At 47.0% G+C, this 22,075-nt stretch overlaps 1 protein-coding gene across 7 annotated transcripts in view; it reads left to right on the top strand.

Annotated features, from left to right (window-relative positions):
* PDPK1 (3-phosphoinositide dependent protein kinase 1) overlaps positions 1 to 22,075 on the top strand; it is a 79,396-nt gene that overhangs the window by 12,145 nt on the left and 45,176 nt on the right. The window contains exon 1 of one of the 7 annotated variants that reach the window (XM_049111483.1): positions 1,453 to 1,472. The exons of 5 other annotated variants lie outside the window; for them this stretch is intronic. In XM_049111483.1, the coding sequence (XP_048967440.1) occupies positions 1,470 to 1,472 (3 nt within the window). In that variant the 5' untranslated portion in view covers positions 1,453 to 1,469. Of the gene's footprint in view, positions 1 to 1,452; positions 1,473 to 4,777; positions 4,918 to 22,075 lie in introns of those variants that run through there. One more of the 7 variants, XM_025416881.3, reaches the window with a different exon arrangement.

Here is a 22,075-nt window from a genome sequence, read left to right as displayed (position 1 = left end):
ACGTCTGATTCCTACATCTACATTCTGATTCCCTTGCATTTAGAGGTATACATGCTTGAGGGGAGAGGGTTTCATCATCAACTGTTTGTTGCCTATTTAATACCCAATATGAAAGCATTCCAAACTAGGAAGGAGTCAAGTGGTTAAACATAGATTCACGTCCTACTCTTTCATTCTTTAAGGAAATACAATTTAGAAAGGGATATTGCTTTTTCTATATGCATATTGTATCATTTACCTGACCCTTGAAAGGCTGTGTTTCAAAGGTACTGATTTATTTTTGTACTACAGCTCTTCTGGAGGGTTTTGGCGCCCAGTTATTGGGTTAAATCTGGATAAGCAAACCGTTAGTGTCAAGCATATAGTGTTTGAACTGAAGCTTTCGTGTTGGCACTGCCGCCATAGTGGGTGAGGCCTGCTGTGAACCCCTTTCCTCACGTAGCCAGACGCTGAGTGCCAAGCCTGTAGAAGAGCCAGCGTTGGTGATGTGGACTCTGCAGGAGAGGCGGCTACTCCCAAGGCAGTTGCTTTCCCATCAGGAGGACTGTTTTCTTAAAGATCCCTAACTGAGGATGAGGATCACCCTAATAGTCCCTCTGACTAGAAGCCAAGGTGCTCTTTCTATATGATGTAGGGACCTTACAGGAATGGCACAGCTCTCTGCTGCTTTGGGCAGGGTCCATGAGGGCTTTCTCCAGGCCTCGACTTTGCTCTAATTTTTAAAAGTGTCATGTCCTAAAAGGGGCACGTGCTCTGTGGTTGGGTGCAGCCACATCCAGCATCACAGCTGTGGCTGCAGGTGCACAAAGTGCTACCCTTGGACGGTTGTGTGGCTGGTGGTCCTGGGGGGGTGTCCAAGCAGCCCACCTTGTCTTAGAGGTTCCCACCATGGACCTACGCACCTTTGATTCACCATGCTCAGGGAGTGCGAGAGCCACCAACCTAGGAGGAGGTTAGGAGTGACAAGAACATGAGACCCAGCATGTGCCAATGCTGGCCGCTAAGCGGTGCTGCATGGATTTCTCCTTTGGGAAATGATGGGACCAGCCCATTCTTTGGGAAAATTGCTGGACACTGGCTCTGCTCAGCTCCGTTCTTAGGAAGGTCTGATCTAGAGTCACAGCAACCAGACCCTGGGGGGCAGGTAAGGTCGCAAGCTACTTACTTAGAAATCTAAGAAGCTTGATAACTGCTCATTTCCGGGCTCTTGTCATTATTAACTGGCTTCCTTCCTTGAGGGTGAGCACTGAGCTGTTCTGCATTTTTTCCTCTTGGAATGGCCCATGATTTAGGCTGGACAGGAGACTGAGAGAATAATCTGTTCCCTCAGTGCGTGATCTCTGAAGCTCAGCGTTTAGTGCCTGGTTTTTCCATTGTTAATTGTTTTTTTTTTTTTTTTTTTTTTCCTGCAGTTTGGCATTTTTCTTTCATGGGGTTTTTTCATTGGTCAAAATTACAGTCTTCAACTGATGGTATGTACGTAGCTGGTTATTATCAGATATACAGCTTTAAAAATGTGTATCTAAATATAGATTTTATTTGTGAATGCATTTTATTCTCATTTTTTTTAAGATTTTATTTATTCATGAGAGACACTGAGAGAGAGAGAGAGAGAGAGAGAGAGGCAGAGACACAGGCAGAGGGAGAAGCAGGCTCCATGCAGGGAGCCTGACATGGGACTCGATCTGGGGTCTCCAGGATCAGGCCCTGGGCTGAAGGCGGTGCTAAACCGCTAAGCCACCCAGGCTGCCCTTATTCTCATTCCTAAAAAAGAAAACAAAACTCATAATCTAAATGCCCCCCCCCTTTTTTTTTTTAAATATCTTAGAAAACTCTTCTCCCAGAAGCTGCTGGCATTGTGTTTTTTGTCTCTGGAGTGGAAGGGGGTGAGGGTGTGCTCGTCATAGAGACACAGACAGAACCAGGGCTCCATGCTCCCGGCCTGAAGGAATCCTTGCGTGAGAGATGGCAGCTCAGTGGGTGGAGGACAGCCTGCACACACTCCCTGCCCCTGTGAGCCCCACCAACCACAGTCCTACCCCAGGGGCTGAGAGGTTGGTGCCCCCAGAGGAGGGCATTGTCCTGCAAGCCTCTGTGGGGCTGCTCCAGAGAAGAGTGCAGGGGAACCTGGCCCAGGTGCACTGTACCGGGGCTTTCCTGGCTGGGCAGCCCAGAGGGTGGAGTGGTGGTGGTGGTGGAGGGCACAGCCGGGTGTGGAGGAAGTTTGAGGGGGGAGTGCTGTTTCTAGTGTTAAGAAACCTCTGCTTCCAAAAACAGAAGGCTTTTGGGCCATGCAAGCTGAAGAAGGTGGTGGTATTAGGAAATGTATTCTAAGCTTTTTCTGTTAGGTTTTTTTTTTCTTTCTTTCTTTCTTTTAAGTGTATTACTTTCCTTAGTAGCCCTACCTACATTTTTCAAATTAGTGTTGAGCACTGATCCTGAGTCAAGTTTTTAAATGACGGGATGTTTCCAAATCCTTTGAGTTTGCTTGAAGCTATCAAAGTAGACTCCAAACAAACATATTTTTATTTTATTTTATTTTTTTAAGATTTTATTTATTCATGAGAGACAGAGAGAGAGAGAGAGAGGCAGAGACACAGGCAGAGAAAGAAGCAGGCTCCAAGCAGGGAGCCTGACACGGGACTCATTCCCAGGTTTACAGAATCAAGTCCTGGGCCAAAGTCGGCGCTAAACCACTGAGCCACCCGGGCTGCCCAAACAAGCATTTTAAAAATAAACTTGGGGGATCCCTGGGTGGCGCAGCGGTTTAGCGCCTGCCTTTGGCCGGGGGCGTGATCCTGGAGACCCGGGATCGAATCCCACGTCGGGCTCCTGGTGCATGGAGCCTGCTTCTCCCTCTGCCTATGTCTCTGCTTCTCTCTCTCTCTGTGTGTGACTATCATAAATAAATAAAAATTTAAAAAAAAATAAAAATAAAAATAAACTTGGGGTGCCTGGCTGGCTCAGTTGGAGCGTGCGACTCTTGATCGCATGACTTGGGGTTGTCAGTTCAAGCCCCACTGTGGGTGTAGAAAGGACTTAAAAATAGAATAAAATAAAATGAATAAAGTAAATTCTATTTTGGAATAATTCTAGAGGTACAGAAAAGTTGCAAGACCGCACAGAGTTTCTATAAGACCTGTCACTCCTATTTCCCCTGGTGTTAACATCTATGCAGCCATGCCATATCTATCAAAACTAAGGAATGTGTGTGGGCACCATGCTCTGAACCAAACACAGCCATGGTTGGGGCTCCCTCAGTTAACCCCTAAGGCTCCTTCTGGGAGCCACAGTCAGTTATCATCATGTCTCCTTGCTCTTCTTTGTTCGAGCACATACTCTCAGTCTTTCCTTGCATTTCTTTCTTTCATTTTTTAAAGATTTTATTTATTTATTCATGAGAGAGAGGCAGAGGCAGAGACACAGGTAGAGGGAGAAGCAGGTTCCATTCAGGAAGCCTGACGTGGGACTCGATCCCAGGTCTCCAGGATCAGGCCCTGGAGTATTTGCAGCTAGTGATCCAGTGGGCATTTGCCACAGTCTGCTTAGGTCCTTTCTTTGCAGGCAGGAGGCTGGAGTTGTCACCTGACCTTTGTGAAAGTAAGTGGTTAGCTTTTATTCATTCTTTTTTAGCTTTCTTCCTTTCTGTTGAAGCTACAGTACTTGTTGATTGTCTGAAGACCTTTGCCTTGAGTCACAGATGAACTTGTGGGCTGTTACTAGGGGCTTTTAGATTGAACCCCCTGAGCAGAGTCTGGAGTTTTTTCTAGCCTGGAACTCAGATGATAAGCATCTCAGGAAAATCTGAGATGAATTTGGTTTATTTTCTCTCCCATCTACACATTTGCCTCTCCAGCCTCCTTTCCATATAACCACAGTAGGTATGAGACCATTACAGATGTAGGAATTGTTTTTTGTTGTTGTTGTTGTTTTTGAGGTAGGAATTGTTAAGAAGAAAGAGCAGGGTACAAGTGTAAGGGGAGAACATTCTGGACAAAATAATGGTGGTGGCTCCTGGCAAGGGGCAGATGTGCCCTAAGGTGTCGGTGGGCCACAACGGGGCTCTGACTGGCCTGAAGGCTAAGACAAGGCCAAATACAGACGGGCCTGCCTGCTCAGCTTCCTGCCCTCATCCTCCTTTTCTGCCTCTAAATTGATTGTTGGGAGGAGATGTGGCTGAATGTCATGCTAGACAAAATAGATCTTTCTCTGCATGCTGATGGTGTTGTGAAGTTCTCCTGGGGGCGTTAGCCCTTAACACTGGGACAGTCTTTCTGTGTTTCAGTTGGCCACTATTCCCAGTAAGAAACTCTTTATTCAAAATTTGCAGATATGGAGCCCAGGAAGGCAAAACAGCTGCTTTTGGCACCTTTTCAGGTGTCAGGAGTGGTGGCATCCTCCTTTAGAAATCGCTCTCTTTTCTGCTGTCGCAAACCACACAAGTGTTCGCTGTTGGAGGGGTGTTCCTGCCAGATGACATTTATTCATGTGGCTGGTGGCATTCTGGGGGCTGGTTTTTGTTTTTGTTTTTGTTTTTGTTTTCTTATTTCAAGGAGAGAGAACTTTGAGGGGATTAAAAGCAAAAATGTGAACACATTAATTTGGTATTTTTTTTACAGGATAATCTGTTAGGGTTACTAGAACAGTTATCCATATCGCTGTGATTGTATGTTTATGTGTGGGAAACACTGATGGAAGATAAAACCAGAATATTTTAAGAAACTGTGGGAAGTTCCCATCAGTCCCTTTACTGCTCCCTAGAATCTTGCACCTTGCCAGGATAGATGCTGTTCCCTTACGGGTCCGGGAGCCATGGGCCAGCAAGGACAGGAGTGCAGTGCTGTCCACGTTGAGATGGAAGGACACAGGAGGAGGAGGAGAGGGCACAATTAGAGACTCATCATCAGGAAGGAAAAGGTAAGGGGCAGGCAGCTGTAGCTGTCACAAGGGTGGGAAGCACTGAGGGGCCCCCGTCCAGCAGAGAGGACCAGAGGAGAGGGAATGGTAGGTCTGGAACCCCAGAAAAAGGTCCTCATTTCATTGGAAGTGCCTGTGCATGAGATTTTAATTTTTGACTATTGAGTCTTGGAAGTCATGGGCAGTTCCCTCTAAGGAGCTGGGGTCAGAAGCTAGAGACTGGGAAAGAGGGGCTGCCAGGGTTTGGCTCCCGTGGGTAGCACAGGAAGCAAGATCTGCTGGCCTTAGTGCAGTGCAGCAGGTTGCATGAGGTAACCTTTTGATTCAAGTTAGGTATCACTCAGATTTCCAGACTAGATTGTTGGGAAGACATTTGCTGAATGAATTTAATTCCCAGTGAGAGGTTCATGTTTAAGTGGTGTATATAATTAATGTGGTTTCAGATTAGAAACCCAGTATTTCTTAGTTGTCAACTTTAATATGTTAAATTATTAATTTGAGCAAAACAGAAGGCAAGAGTGTGTTGTTCTTGTTTTCTAATAGATTTTACTTAGTAAAGCTTTTAATGTATATTCATCTTAGATTTTGTCCAAGGGTTATTTGGCTGTGAAATGAAATCTGAAGTATATGGATTAATTGTCTTTGAAATGTTGCTGTTTTTCTGATATAGCTCCAGGATGACAGGATTGAAAAGCAGAAATAGGATTTCCGTCCTGGGCCCCTACTGGTAGTTAATGATTTCCATGCCACCCAGAGGATCTGTGTCTGAAAGATACTAGCTTATTCATCTCGTTAGCAAGTACTCATCACACATTGTTAGTCCTTGTGAATGAGTGAGCTGGTGACCCTGGAAGTTCAAAAGGTCTGTTGGTCCCATGTGATCTCACCAGTGTCCATGGAGGACTTAGGGTCTCCTGTGGTGAGTGAGCCACTCAGAAGGCCTCTTGAGATCCCTACCTGCTGGGAGCCCCTGTGCGTCCATGCTGACCCTGCCCAGGTCGGACTTTGTCCTTGGCAGCTAACAAGATTAATAGTTAAGGGGAGCCCACTGGAAGATCTGTCTGTTTTTTGCCCAACGGCCCAGCAGTCCTCATTGTTCCCTGTCTTTTGTTTGCTAACTAAATTGGGACCCCCGTTGGAACCTGACTCGGTTTTGACCTGCTGTTTTTACCTAACATTCAGCTTAAACTTTTCCTTTTTTTTGTTTTATTTGAGAGAGTGAGCCACACACAAGCGCACAAGCAGGGGGAGTGGCAGGCAGAGGAGAAACAGGCTTCCCACTGAGCAGGGAGCTTGATGTGGAGCTGGATCCTGGGACCCTGGGATCAGGACCTGAACCGAAGGCAGCCACTTAACCCACTGAACCACCTAGGTGCCCCTTAATGAATGTTTTTGTAATGTGCATTTTAGTCTGAATTTCTGACTCTTTGAGCTAAGTTCTACGTAGATGAATTTGCGAGGGCAGAGAGTGTGAGTCTAAGATGTGATTTGGTAGTGATTATTAAATGCACCCCACAAAGAGCTTGCCAGGTTAGGGACACACTTCTCCATAACCTACATGATACACACTATCAGCATCTGAGACACCCTCTGCTAACTGGGGTGGAGTTTGACTGTGGCTTCACTGCTGGGTGTGGGACTGTGGCCAAGGACCTGCCTTGTGCCTCAGTGTCCCCAGCTGTAGAAAAAAAAAAAAAGGATGCTGAGATGCTGAGAGTTGTTTTGAGGACTAACCATGATAATATATATAAAATGCTGAGAGGAATGTGTAACAAACAGTAAGCACTTAATAAATAATATTTTTAGAATTAGAGAAAAAATGGCATTTTAATAATTTTATCTTAATAGTATTTAAAGTATCTGTAAGGGGTGTATATAATTATATGGAGAATTTATTTGTTTAAAGATTTTATTTATTTATTTATTCATGAGAGACACAGAGAGAGAGGCAGAGACCTAGGCAGAGGGAGAAGCAGGCTCCATGCAAGGAGCTTGATGCACAACTCAATCCCAGGAACCTGAGATCACGACCTGAGCCAGAGACAGACACTCAACCAGTGAGCCACCCAGGTGTCCTTTATATGGAGAATTTAAAGAATGAACACGTGAACAGGTTCACATGTGCCCACCACCCTGCATTAAACATAGGGTTTTGCTAAGTTCTTAGGAGCCCTTGAGTGGCCCTCCTGATTATAATCAGGTCCAAGGGTACCTGGCATCCTCATGTTCACATTAATCAACTTAATGGTGTGTGAAGGATACTTTTAGACATTTCCAAAATGCAAGAAGTAAGCAGAGCTCCTTTGTTCATGCAGACTGTACTTTCAGGGTATCACAGTGTATGTGGTGACATGTGTACAGAGTCAACAGTGAGGATGCAGGACAGTGACGTTCAGAGATGGTGTTTGCTGAGTGCTGCCCTCTGTCAGGCCTGAGCACTGGACCTCAGGCGGCTGGCGGTCCCCACCTTGTGTTCTGCTTCTTGCCTCTCCTGTTTCTTGCTCGGTGATGGGCTCCAGAGGGTACAGGGGACACAGTGGGAAGACAGGTGATGTGGCCATCCTCAGGCATCACCCACTGAATGCTTCTCCCTTCATGCTTGCCCTTTCTCTGCTCTGTTCCATGGAACAGTAGAAACAGTCTTCCTCTGGTCTTCTTTTAAATTCAGCCAGCTGACCCCCTGGAGCTTCAGCTGGTGAGTGTGGTTCCAACTTCGGTTAGGAGAAGCTGCATTTTGCTTTATGTGGTGCTGCACCAGAGTGTTGGTGGCCACTTGTCTTGTGTCGGCCAGCTCCCTGACTGTGTGCGATTGAAGACCTATGTGGCCTGCAGAGCATGTGGCAAGACAAGCACCCCAGCTTAAGCATCCCCTCCTGCCACGCCCACTCTGCCCTGTGAGCCGGGACACACCTCCCAAAGTGCTTCCTGCTCTTGTCTGTTGCAGGCACTCAGCAGCCCTCAGGGGCTGGGTTGATGTTATCAACCTTGTTTTTTAGAAGAGTCAGTTATGGTTCAGAGAGTATGGCTTACCCATGGTTACCCTGGTTTCAGCTAAGTCTCAAATCTAGAACTTGGGTCCTTGATTTTGCTACTCCACCACAGTTCTTCATGGTGGAATTCAGGGGTGTTAGGGAGTCAGTAGTGGTTGCTGGGCCTGGCTTGATGGAATCTCTTGGGGTGAGAGGAGTTTCTTCCAGAAATGTTCTTTGCCAGTGCAGCCAGTTGATGTGAGAACAGCGTTCCTTTGGGATGAGCTGGTCTGATTGATGGCAGCTTCCCACCCTTGCAAACACAGAAGTCCAGAGAAAGGTGTTCCCACTGTGGGGTGTGTTGGCTATACCTGTCTTGCAGTCTTTCAGAGCTCCAGAGCACACTCTGCCCAGGCAGCATTTAAAGACCACTTAGCTTTTTGAGTTTGGGATCCTTTCCCAGGGAGAAGTTGCTAGCTGGAGCCTTAGGCTGTGTGGCAGCATCTTGACCATAGAAGGGCCTGATTTTGATCATAGCTTCTCTCATGGTGGTTAGGGGGTTCACCCTTCCTGTATCATTTTATCTGCCAGAGTTAGAATTTGACCTCCTAATACAGTATGTATTTGATTCTGTTTTACTCAGACACATAAACCATAAGTGGGAAGGGGATAGGCTTCATTTGTTGTCTCAAAAGGCCTATTTTATGATCTGATGACCCTTGGACGGGAAACCTTTGTGTCTTCTGTGTTATTTAATCATAAAAGCGCTTCTATTGCGCACCCTCTGAGTTGGCTGGTTGGTGGGCTTTGCATAGATTAACTTGTTAAATCTTCACAGTAAAGGGCCCTGGATGGCACAATTGGTTGAGCATCCATCTGACTCTTGGTTTCAGCTCAGGTTATGATCTTGGGGTGGTGTGATCGAGCCCCAAATGGAAGTCCGTACTCAGCAGAGTTTCTCCTGCTCGTTCACTTTATCTCTGTTTCTCTCTCTCAAATGAATAAACATACATATATACACATATATATGTATGTATATTAAAATCCTCACAGCAAGCCTGAGAACTCTAGTTCTCCTTATCCCTGGCTGTGAGGTGGAGTCTGAGCCACAGAGTGGTGACAGATGTAACTTGTCAAGGTCAGCCAGCCAGTGAGGAGCAAAGCTGAGATCGGCCCTGTGGAGTGCAAGTTCCAACAGTTCCATGTTAACTCTTCACTTGTGCTTGCGACTTGTCTGTCTATCCAAGGCCCAGACTACTAGTTCATACACAAAAGGTTTAAACAGCTTAGTAACTAACTAATGATTAAACTTTTGGATATTTATTCTAGTGGTATCACAGAATTAGATTCTTCCTCAGTGTGACCCTTAAGAACCAAAACATGTTTTAAGAACCTACTTGCCTTGCTCAGATAGGGGGAGTGTAGGCCCACAGCTTTGAATCCTTGGCTCTGGTGCAGAGCTGTGGCCTTCCTCTCAAGGTGAAAGACTTTCTCCTCACACCAACCCTGAGTCCACCCTCAGACTTCCCAAGCTCTTTTGTTTGAAATCCTTGCTTAATTTGCATTTTATCCTTCTTGAAGAGATAAAGATAAGACAGATAAAGAAACATCTGGAGGGATCTAAGAATTGCCAGTCAGTTCTCTTCTTGCAAATCCCTTCTCTGCCTCCTGGTGTCCACCCAGCTGCTGTTGCCTTTTCTCCTTCTAGTCTCCAGGGCTCAGGTAGGATGGGCTCTTAGTAGTGGTTTAGTGAATGTCTGTTAGTGGGGATGAGTGGATAAGACATTTTTCCTTGTGAAGTGTTTTTAAACTACATTTTCTTTTTTTTTTTTTTCCCAAAGATTTTATTTATTTATTTGGGAGAGAGCTTGAGCTGGGGAGGAGGGGCAGAGAGAGAAGGAGAAGCAAACTCCCCACTGAGCAGGGTACGCTACATGGAGCTTGATCCCAGGATCCTGAAATCATGACCCGAGCTGAAGGCAGATGCTTTACCAACTGAGCCAACCAGGCATCCCCTAAACTACATTTTCAAACAAAGGAGGAAAAACCATGAGTCTTCCATCTTAAAACCACCTTCAAACTACTTTGAGTTAGAAAGCTCCTCTGCAGCTGAGCTTTATCCTCTGTGTAGATGCAGGAGCCCTGGGAGTCACTGTGGCTTCTCCCCAGACACTGACAATAGCCTCCTGTGACCTGGCTGAGCTTGCTCACCCCTGCCTGCACTTTCCCACCTGTGCTTTCCCACCAGTGATTACTGACTGTGGGAGGTGCTTTAAAAATACGTGGCTCTGTATTTTAAAAATAAGCTTCCAGAGGCACTTGGCCAGCTCAATTGGTGGAACATACAACTCTTGATCTCGGGGTTTTAGATTTGGGCCTCATGTTGGATGTAAAGATTACTTAAATATGAAATCTTTTTTCTTTAAAGGATTGATTGGTTGATTGATTTAACAGAGCCAGTGAGCCCAAGTGAGGGGAATGGGAGAGGGAGATGCAGGCTCCCCACTGCGTGGGGAGCCTGACATGGGGCTTGACCCCAGGACCTCGGGATCATGACCTAAGCTGAGGGCAGATGCTTAAGTGACTGAGCCACCCAGGTGCCCCCCCCCAAAGAAATTAAGATTTTATTTATCATGAGAGAGATATACAGAGAGGCAGAGACATAGGCAGAGGGAGAAGCAAGCTCCCTGTGGGGAGCCCAATGTGGGACTCGATCTCAGGATCCTGGGATCACGACCTGAGCCAAAGGCAGATGCTCAACCACTGAGCCACCCATGTGCCCCCCAAAATAAAATCTCTTTAAAAAATAAAAATAAGCTTCCATCTACCTAGGAAACTAACTAACCTGGTAGGTAGTTTCCTAAGGGTTAGTGAAGCTATCTTGTCTGGTGTGTGAGATTTGGCGGGATGTGGGAAGGAAATCTGTGGGTCATTTGTTCTCCTTTGCCCCAAGTTTGTGTTTTAATCTGTATGTCAAAAATATTTGTTATATTTAGCAGTTGTGAATGGTGGTCACTGGATATATTGATGCTGATGTTTTCCTTAACTCTTAGTGGGTAAGCAAGGTAGTGTGTAGTTCAGTTGAGCCTTACTATGTTTTTGGTGGATATGAAAATGTAACTTGGTCTCAAATTATTTTTCCCTTGAAAGTTTCTACTTCTGAAAGGGGACTGTTGAACTCAATACTCAAACTGTTAAAGAAGTTGAAATTTATTAAGTTTTTACATATAATTTGTATGAAACAAGTCTACAGAGAATACCCACTTTACAAGTTCACTTGGAAGTCAGGTTGTTTTTTTTTGTTTTTTTTGTTGGTTTTGGTTTTGTTTTGTTTTTAAGATTTATTTATTTGAGAGAGCACTAGTGCATGCTTGTGCGTACACATGGGGAGGGGCCAAGATCCTCAAGTGGAGTTCCCGTGGGGTTCAAATTAAGAGCTGGCCGCCCTACAGACTGGGCCACCGAGGCACCCCTGGATGTCAGTTAAGACTCACGCTTGTCTTCCTGTCAGAGTCTTTCTTGTGAAGGGCTGCTTGTGGTTCCTGCTCAGAAAAGGTGAGGTGAGCACAACAGGTGTCACTTGTGCTTACTGATTCTCTACGACACACAAATATGCACAGAACGAGATTCATGTGGAGAAGACACATGGGGGACATGTGTGTCTGCCTTTTCCAGAGACCCCAAGGCTGCCAGAGGTCAGTGGCTATGAATCTCATAACCCAGGTCAATTGAGAGCAGCTGTCCTTCCTTGTTGTCGAGAGAGCTGTGCCCCAGACACATCTTCCACATCTTTCAGCAGTGAGGGAGTTACTGAGGCTTGTCCTGACCAGCCACATAGGAGACAGGAGAAGGAAACACAGAAGGGGATCTCGTTCTGAGGGAGGGAGAGATTGAGGGCTGCTGGTACTGGGGAATGGGGAAGGAACAGTAGGGATGAGCATGGCTAGTGGGGGAACTCCTAGCAGGAAGGGAGCAGCATTGATGTAGGCCATGGGGAGCCAGAGAAGCCACTGGTGTGAAACCGGTGAAGCAGGTCGTGGCGCCCAGCCTTCCCTTGGGTGTGAGGGGCTTGGATTTGGGATGTGCACATGTGTATGTAGGAAAGGCGAGTGATGTGACTCTCATGGTGACACGGTGGCAAAGTTCTTGAGAACTTGTGGTCAGCTCCATTTTATTAGGGAGGATGGGGATAGTGGATAGGCATAACTAGGGTTTTGTTACTTTAAATTTCTCTAGAAATTTAAATTTCAGAAGCTATTGAGTAACCCAAACTATTTACTTACTACAATTTTGGGTCATCAGGTGGGTGGCAAGCTGACTGGGTTGTGCCGGGAGGGAATGACTCACCCGCAGGTCCTGGGTCACCTGGGATCTCCCAGCCATGCTGCCTCAATAGGGTGGAGTGCTGGCTGGCTAGAAGGGGCACCTTGGGACCGACCCCCACCCCGTGGGGCTGCCAGTTAGCCATTGTCCCCCCCCGCCCCGATTGTGGCAGACCATCTCAGTGCCATTATGCTGCCTAAGTACCACCTTGAGATATAAAAGAATATTTTTAGTATATGTGCTGCCAAAGAGAGCACAAGATGTAAAAGAATATATATATATGTTTATTGGCTGTTTAGAATAACAATTATAATACAAAAAAAATATTTGGACTTTTCACACTAAAAGGGCTTTTCTCTTAGGCTTTTTGTTTCACAATTGATGCCTAAGTGCTTTAAAGAGTAACACTGTGGCTATCTTTCTTAACTACAGAGGTAAAATTAATCGCTAAAACACACACATGCCAGGCTGTGGGAAGAGAAAGCAGGAGCGTACAGTTGACCCTATAAACATCTCTGTCAGGGAGGGGCCCTGAGAGTTGGTCTTGCACGGAGGTGCTTGGCTGCTGTGCGATGGCCAAGGCAGGAAGGAAACTGCAGAATTCCATGAAGGAGAAAGGCTGCCTATGACAGGTTCCTGTGTCATTGTGCCTGTAATTGCTGGAGCAGAGGGGACACCAGAGCAGTAGTAGTCTGGTGGCCAGCATCTCAGAGCCCAGGGCTGATGTGGGACCGTATAACTGTGGCTAGGCTAGCATCACACTCTGTTTCAGGAGATGCTTGTACCCTTCTGGGCAGCCCCATTTCTCAGGCTCCCATCCCTACAGTTTGAGGTACCCAGAAGGGGTGTTTAAGGGGCTCTGACACCCAGGGGTTCTGTCTGGTGGTGGCCTGTACTGTGGGTCAAACTGGGCTGCTGAGAAGGCTCTTCTCAGATTTCTTTAGAGCTTTCCCCATCTCCTTGGGTCTTTGCTCCAATGTCACTTTCCTAGTAAGGGCTTCTGTGTTTAAATTTGCACATCTCACAGCTACTCACATCAAATACTCCTGTCTTGCCTTCCTGGCCCTATTTTTCTCATAGTTCTTTTTTTTATTTATTTATTTAAAGATTTTATTTATTTATTCGGGGATGGGGGGCAGAGACACAGGCAGAGGGAGAAGTAGGCTCCATGCAGGGAGCCCGATATGGGACTCGATCCCGGGTCTCCAGGATCACACCCAAGCTGCAGGCGGTGCTAAACTGCTGCGCCACTGGAGCTGCCCTTTCTCATAGTTCTTATCATCATTTGACACTGTAACACTACCTGATGTTTGTTTTTTGGGGTATCTGTGTGCCATATTGGAATGTAGCTTTTTTTTTTTTTAAGATTTTATTTATTTGACAGAGCAAGAGCACAAGCAGGAAGAGTGGCAGAGGGCAGAGGAGAGGGGGAAGTAGGCTCCCGCTGAGCAGGGAGCCCAATTCAAGGCTTGATCCCAGGACCCTGAGATCGTGACCTGACCTGAAGGCAGATGCTTGGTTTTGTTCTTTGTTACATCTCCAGTACGTAGAGCAGTGCGTGGCACATAGTAGTTACTCAGTGAACTACTTCATTTGTTGATGAAGTGGATAAAGCAGTATGGTCTTAAGAGGACTGAATTTGCCTCAAATTACTGAAGCTGTGTTGAGGCCCTGGAGTTTCACTTAAAGCACATAATGGCAAAGCAGGTGTGTCAGTGTCTGTCAGTCTCATAGCATCTGTTATTGCCATCTCAAAAATCCAGAGTTCTTTCTATACTGCACTTGGATGTTGATTTCAGAATGACTGGCTTTTCTTTCTGACTCGTGACGGCTGCAGTATTTTGAGTCTGAAACATTAGTGGAAAGTGAAACTTTAAAATGTATGATGTATTGCAGGGCACGGGGCGGGTGGGTGGGGGGTGGTCGGTGAGATAGCCAAATCTTGGTTTCAGGCTCAGGTCATGATCTCAGGGTCGTGGGATTGGCCTGCATCAGACTATGCTCAGCAAAGAGTCTGCTAGAGATTCTCTCTCTCTCTCTCTCTCTCTCCCCCATCCCCCCTTCCACATGTACATGTGCATGCTCTCTTTCTCTAAGATAAATAAATCTTTTAAAAAATGTGATGCATGATTAGCTGTCATTACATTTTACTTTCTATACATGAATATTTTCTTCCTTGCCATGCAGCACCATCTAAGCTGCCAGCACTCCCCTGGCCCTCCACCTGAGGCCACTCCTAGCACCTGAGAAACTTCCTCCACCAAGCCTCTTGCCAACTGAGGCCCTAGCACCAAGTCAGAGGTCTGCCTCTTACCCCCAGCACTCGCCCATGCCAGTCTCTTTCGTGCCACCCTTACAGCTTTAACCAACCAGTTTTGTAAATGACATCAGGCCCATTAACGCTATTAGGATGTAGCTTTCTAGGGGCAGAGACCATGTCTGCCTTATGGCCATGCCCCTGGACCCTTCCAAGCATAGTGGTAATGTTTATTATTTGGATTAATGTAGTTAATTGGGGCAGCCCCAGTGGTGCAGCAGTTTAGCGCTGCCTGCAGCCCCGGGGCATGATCCTGGAGACCTGGGATCGAGTCCCACGTGGAGCTCCCTGCATGGAGCCCGCTTCTCCCTCTGCCTGTGTCTCTGCCCACCCCCCTCTTGTTCTGTGTGTCTCTATGAATAAATAAATAAAATCTTAAAAAAAATAATGTAGTTAATTTATTTCCTTTAAGAAATTCTGATGAGTGGGGTGCCTGGGTGGTGTATTCACTTCAGCATGTGATTCTTGGCTTCAGCTCAGGTCATGATCTTGGGGTCATGAGATTGAGCCCTGTGTTGGGCTCCACACTCAGCAGAGATTCTGCTTGTCTCTCTGCCCAACCCCCCTTTCCACACACACACCACCACTGCATGCGCATGCACTCTCTCTCAAATAAATAAATGAAATCTTAAAAAAAAAAAAAAAAAGGAAACTCTGATGAGCAAAACGAGCACTTATATTCCTATGAAGTAACAGAGAACCCATGGCTTTGGAGAGTGACCTCCCCAGCAGCCTGAGTGGTCTACACTGGGTGGATTCAAGGTCTTGGAGTTCCCCTTCCCCTCCCAGGACTGTGGACAGGAATTGCTGGATGTGCTGTAAGCTGTGGCAGACAACGATCATCCTGTTGAGCTGGGGGTGGGAAAAGCAGTGGAGTCCTGTGAATTAGAGGTGGAAGGAGTGGTGGTTATGACTGACTGTGCTACCTGTTTGGCGTTCTCTCCCTGCCCCTGCTCTACCTGGCTTCAGGGCCACTCACTACCCTCCTGCATCTCTGGAGCAAATGCACTGTTTCTCTCTTCTCACTATGGCCAAGCCTTCTACTTCAGTATCCGCCAAAACAAAGCAGGCACAGGTTGGCTCAGGCTCCAGAGCATGCTGACAGTTTCAGCCAGCTGCCAACAACAGAGTAAGACGACTAGTTTATATTCATTTATGCCAAGGTGCTGTATGTCTCTCAAAGGAGAGGCTGATTAATGCCTTCAAACCTCTCATTGGAATTGTGTTTTGAGGCAGGGTGAACTTGCCAGTAAAGGTAAGAGTACCAGGTGCATTCGTGTTTACAGGTGGGAATAACTGGGGCTCAACTTTTATCTCATGATTAGTCTCTGTGAAGTATACAGAACACTGTGTTTGTCTACCCAAGATCTCAGTCCTAGACCACCTTCAAGGTACAGTGCTAAGAATAACGTGTGTGGAATTGTCTTAAGTCTTAATGTACCTATCCCTGCCGTCCGGGGGGGCTCCTTGCAGGAGAGGTGACTCCCCACAGGAACGGTCATACTGGGACAGGCTGAGAGGCTGCAGGTCTGCTGGGCTCAGCTGCTTCCCCCTTCATGTGCCACTTCTGGCTGGATGTGTTCTTATTTCGCATTGGCCTGCTTTACCATGGAATAAATGGTGTTCTTTACGGCAAAGTGGGCTCCTAGCTGGTTTTCTTTCCCAGGTCCAAGTTGAGAGTTTATTTTATTAGTTTAAAAAAAAAAAAAAAAAAACCTAAAACCTTAAATCAGAGATATTGAGTATAATCTTACAGCAAGTGAAATGTCAAAGGCTGGCATTTGGAAACAGCATTGTCAAGCAGTGTTCCAGCCAAAACCTGTGTGTTGGCCAGCTGAGCCCAGAACCCCGGAGAAACTGAATAAGATAGCCCGTGCTCCTGCGGTTCCCCAGCCCAGGCCTTGCAGCTGCTATTGGAGTGACTGCTTTCCGGAGAGCAAGGGGCTGTGTGGAGACATTTCAGATTCGTGCATCTTTGCTGGATTGCAGTTCTTACCCTCTTGGGAGTTGAATGTGTCTGGCTGCTGAGGGAGTGGGGTGTTAACTCCCTGTTCCCATGTTAGTGGTGTGCACACTCCCTTTTGTCCCATCTCCTCCAGTTCCTGCACCAGCCACTGGTTCCACGTCCCTGTACTGCCCCTGAGCTCCAGAGGGCGGGGAGCACATTGGTGGTGGGGTTTGTCCTGTGAAGCCACACCCCTGGTTGGGTATTTTGCTGCAAAGCCTCGTCAGCACTGCCATGCATACTGTTTAGGTCATGGGAGTTTCTTGTTCTCTCCCAAACACAACATTAGGGTTTGTTCACATGCCTTTTTCAGACTGGGCACACCTGCTGCTCTCCACAGATCCCAGCTTCTGGTTCTTGTACTTCTTTCTCCCTCCTGCCCCAAGGAGTGGCTGAAGGAACTCATAGCACCCAGGGCCTACCTGAGTGCTGAGTGCTTTCAGGGTGGTCACTGAATACTTGCTGGAGTTCTTCCTGGGGAAGGGAGCATAAGAGTCCACCAGAATAGAGCAGGACCTCTCCCCCAGGAACTGTTGCCACTCAGACCTGATCATTCTTGGTTGTGGGGCCATCCTGTTCATTGTGAGACATTTACAGCATTTCTGTAACCTACCTGCTAGATGCAGTATGACTTCCTCCCTCCCCCAGCAACAGCACTCAAAAATGCCTCCAGACATTGCTGAGAGTCCCTTGGGGGGGCAGAATCACCTTAGTTGAGAACTACTGGGATGGAAGATCTGTCAGTGGCCACAAACTTCCTAAAACTAGGAGCTCATAGTGGTTGGCTCCCTCCTAGCGGGCTGTGCTTTATTTATTTTTTTAAAGATTTTATATATTCATGGGAGACACAGAGAGAGGCAGATACACAGGCAGAGGGAGGAGAAGCAGGCTCCCCACAGGGAGCGTGATGCGGGACTGGATCCCAAGACTCCAGGATCACACCCTGAGCTGAAGGCAGCCACTCAACCGCTGAGTCACCCAGGCGTCCCCGGGTTGTGCTTTAATATGGCCCTGGCAACTCCCAGCATGAGCCCCATTTCCACGAGATGGAAACTGTTGTCATGCTCACTGCTTGTGGCCAGGAACATGCACTTATTTGGGGAAGGAGCTCTGATAGCACATCTGGGCTGACCCCGTGTGTTTGGCACTGGGCTGCTGCAGCTTCAGGTTTGAAGTCCTCTACAGCAGAGGTATGGATACAGTGGCAGACCCGGTACTGCAGGTGTGCAGGGAAAGTGGCTGCTCTGCAGTGCTGTCCTTGGAGCTGTTTGCTGTCTGAATCCTGTCTCATTCACTCTGTCTCTCCCAACAAGACATACACACCTCCTGACTTTCAAACTGCAGTTCTCATGGCACCTGCTATCTCCTCTCACACTTGCTCAGGTGGCCTGGGCATTTTCTGTGGCACTTACTATCCTCACCTGTGGATGGATGACAGGAAGGGAGCAGGCTTTATCCAGCATGATGCTGCACTTATACCAGGTCTGGTGCTGCTCAATGTCATGGGGTCTGTAGTAGAGTCAGGTCCGCATCTATCAAGATAGTGCTTTAGTTTCCAGTGTGCCACATAGTGTAGCCAGCAACCTGCCGCAGAGCCTGGGAATAGGCAGAGGTGTGGCCCATGGGCTGCTCTGCCTGGGTAGGACCTGCTCAGGGGGCAGTGATCTCCTTTGACCATCTCTTTTGGAGACCTTTTAATAACTGTAGAAACCACTTTGATGAAAGAAAGCTCTCAAGAATACATGCTTGTAAACCAGAGACTCATCAGACTTACCTGGTCGTCGTTTTGAGGGGAGTGAGATTCATGCATTGGATGTTGGTCAGTTTGCAGTCAGGAAGTCTGTGCTGAAGACTTTTCTTGGTAAGTGCTTCTGAAGCCAGTGTAAGCATTCCTAACCCTGTTAAGGCTCTCCCAGGATGTTTGATGCCAGGATCCTTTGTCCCCAGAATAACCAGTTTGCTGGGGATTGTCACACCCAAGTCTTCAATGCCCCCTCACTTTCTGTGGCTGTGGACACCTGCTGCCTGCGATGCCCTGCCTCCCTTGGGCATAGTGGCTCACCCTTTGGGAAACTCTTTATTGCTCTTGGATGTTACCTACCTCACCTGTAGGGCTGAGGTTCTGCCCACTGAGATGAAGCCATGGGCTGTCCCCCACCTGTGCCAAATCACAGGACAGATATGTTGGTGCCTTTGCTAATGTTTGAGATTTTGATCAGTATTTCGCTTGCTGGTTTTGAATTAAAAGCCGTGTTGGTCACTGTCTCATGTGTCTCTTCTGCTCTCTCCTTGAGCCTTGCTTGACAGGAGGCTGGGCACATAGGTGAATTTAGGTGAGCCCATGTTGATCAGATTTATGAACTTGCTGGGACAGGTGGAGAGGGTGCGGGTGGGCATGACAGAGAGGCAGTACTCTTCCCTCCCCTCATCTGCGGGTCTTTGGTGACTGCCCAGTGGACCCGTGGCCAGATTAGTTCACAACACTGCTGTAGTACCCAGGCCCTGTGCTGTTGAACTGCAGGCTCTTTCCCGCTTCTCCTCCCTTGTGTGTCCTTTAGGTCACATAGTCCAGCTGTGTCTCAGTCCTGGGCCTGAGGGTCTGCACCCAGGATGACCTAAAGGCCCAGGGAGCATGTATCCTTGGCTGTGTCCAGGAGTCCTATGAGTGCCCAGAGCTCTGTATGCATAGCTCTCACTCGCAGTGTAGCCTGCCTGGCTTGTGAGGACAGTCCAGGCCTGTCACAGTTCTTGATGGGCCTTAGCCTGGCTGTGACTTCCCCACTTAACTGACTCTGAGGACAGAGAGATTCCTGCTAATCTCTGGGAAAGTTACTGAATTGGATTAGGCTTCTGTTATGTTGTATGCTTTGGTCATAAAGGGACAAACCGTTAAGGTACTGTCTGAACCCCAGAGCTTGGTCCAACCTTTGGTGCCTCTTGTGAGGTGGAGTGTTTATGAAATGTGTAAGGCATACTTGGCTTACTGCTCAGCCATCGAGCATTCAAGAAAACAGCAGTCTTCCATAAATAAATGGTGCACCTCGACTCACAGTCCAGCTGGAGGACTTGTCTCACTGGTCACATATGTACTGTGTACTATAGTCATTCTCCAAATGTTCCACTGGTACTGGGTGTGGGATAATTTCTCACACTGGTCACAGGTGTCGCTCCTTTTATTGAGCTTCACTTGATTACTCTCCACAGATACAGCGTTTTCTACAGTTTCAAAGTTTGTGACAACCCTGAACCAGCCAGTCAGTGCCAGTTTTCCAACAGCACTTGCTCACTTTGTGTGTCTGTGTCACATATTGGTAATTCTCGCAACATTTCAAACTTTTCCATTATTATCATATTTGTTATGGTGATATGTGATCAGCGATTATAACTTCCTGAAAGCTCCGATGATAGGTCTTTTTTTTTTTTAAGTAAGCTCTACGCACCCAATATAGGGCTCGAACTCATGCCCTACCGACTGAGCCAGCTAAGCTCTCTGATGGTTAGCATTTTTTAGCAATAAAGTATTTTTTATTTAAGGCATGGACATTGCTTTTTTTGGACATAATGCTACTGCACATGTAATAGACTACATTAGAGTGTAAATATAACTTTTATATATACTGGGAAACCAAGAAGTTTATTTGACTCTCTTTATTGTGACATTCACTCTGTTGGCAGTGGTCTGAAAGGGAGCCTACAGTATCTCCAAGGTAGGCCTGCCCCTTGCCTATGCATCTAATGCTCTCCAGAGACCTGTACATGCAAGAAGCCTGCCTCCTCCCAGTTGTCGGTGGTGATTCCTCGGCTGGGAGTTGGAGCACGGTGTGTCTGCTGGAAGAGAGGCTTGTGCAGCACTGTGGGGGCTGTCCGGGTGCCTGCTGCCCTCTCTGCCTCTGCACTTGTCATGTCTGGGGAGCAGGATGTTCTCTCTAGATTGGTCTTTAACTTTATGTGATTAGTGCATCTCCAGACGAGCTTCTCCTTCAGCTTTCCTTTTGAGGTGGCTGAGCTGTCACCCAGTGCACACTGCTGCTTACTGTGGCCACCTACCCTTCCTGTTCGTGAACTCTGGTTTCTTCATACTTCCCTGTTGTCTCCTGATCCTTTGTAAACGGAGAGGAAATGTTTGTCTATCCTTTATGAACAAACAAACAATACAAAAAATAGAGCTCTGCGTGATCACGCACCCTTAGTCATTCACATTTATTTATTTATTTATTTATTTATTTTTAATTTTTATTTGTTTATGATAGTCACAGAGAGAGAGAGAGAGGTGCAGAGACACAGGCAGAGGGAGAAGCAGGCTCCATGCACCGGGAGCCCGATGTGGGATTCGATCCCGGGTCTCCAGGATCGCGCCCTGGGCCAAAGGCAGGCGCCAAACCGCTGCGCCACCCAGGGATCCCAGTCATTCACATTTATAAAATGAAATGTAATCAGTAGGCTTTTATTGTATCAATACACTTATCACCTATGTATGACAAAAATCGTCATAGACTCAAGGATTTTTCTGTTTTGGTTGGTGCTTTTTTTTTTTTAAGGTTTTCTTTATTTGACAGAGAGAGAGAGAGAGAACTAGCATAAGCAGGGTGAGGGGCAGAGGCAGAGGGAGAAGCAGGCTCCCCACTGAACAGGGAGCCCGATGTGGTGCTTGATCCCAGGACCCCAGGATTGTGACCTAAGCTGAAGGCAGAGGCATCATCGTCTGAGCCACCCAGGCATTCCCATTTTGGCTTATTCTGATGAGCTGTACTTACTGATCTCTTTTTAGGGTTTACAGAGTCACAGCTTGGCTAGTGAGTGACAGTCCCTCCAGCCCAGTTTCCCTACCCTTTCCTCCTACCACAGACACTTGTGAAGGCCTCCTCCTTTTCAGACATAGCAAAGGATACAAATACCATATTCCCATTTTTCTGTTCTAAGACATGGAGTTGACTGCTGTCCTGAGTTGTTTTGGTTTTGGTTTTTTTTTTTTTTTTCCCCTGAGTTCTTTTACTGGGGAATACTATTAGAAACAATCTGGATGCTCTGGGTTCATTTTGTGGTGTTCTCCAACAATCTGGTGGTGGGTAGGCTCATAATGTCACTGCTAGAGCACTGCAGAGTCAGAGCTAGGAAGGGCAATTTTCTTTGTGGTTGTGGGTGAACTTGTATGTATTTCTGATTTAACTTTGAGACAAATATTTTTATTTTTTATTTATTTGGGAGAGAACATGTACACAAGTAGGGGGAGCAAGAAAGGGAGAAGCAGGCTCCCTGCTGAGCAGGGATCCCGATGTGGGGCTCCATCGCAGGACCCTGGGATCATGACCTGAGCCGAAGGCAAGATGCCCAACTGACTGACCAACCCAAGTTCCCTGTCTATTCCTCTCTTAATACCCACCTAAAGTTTTACTATTTCTTCTCGTGTCTGTAGTATTTCTTTGTGTCTCATTGGCAACTGTTCTGTCATTGCTTTCTTCACAGATTACCAAATTGCTTTCCAGAAGACAAGATAACAGCACCATGGGTGTATTGGTGCCAGCTGCTGTTAGAGGAGTACCTTGT

The sequence above is a fragment of the Canis lupus genome, chromosome 6, assembly GCF_003254725.2.
Source record: "Canis lupus dingo isolate Sandy chromosome 6, ASM325472v2, whole genome shotgun sequence".
In the NCBI taxonomy this organism is placed as follows: domain Eukaryota; kingdom Metazoa; phylum Chordata; class Mammalia; order Carnivora; family Canidae; genus Canis; species Canis lupus.
The sequence above is the reverse complement of the archived record's forward strand: the minus strand, read 5'-3'. Positions and strand labels throughout refer to the sequence as shown.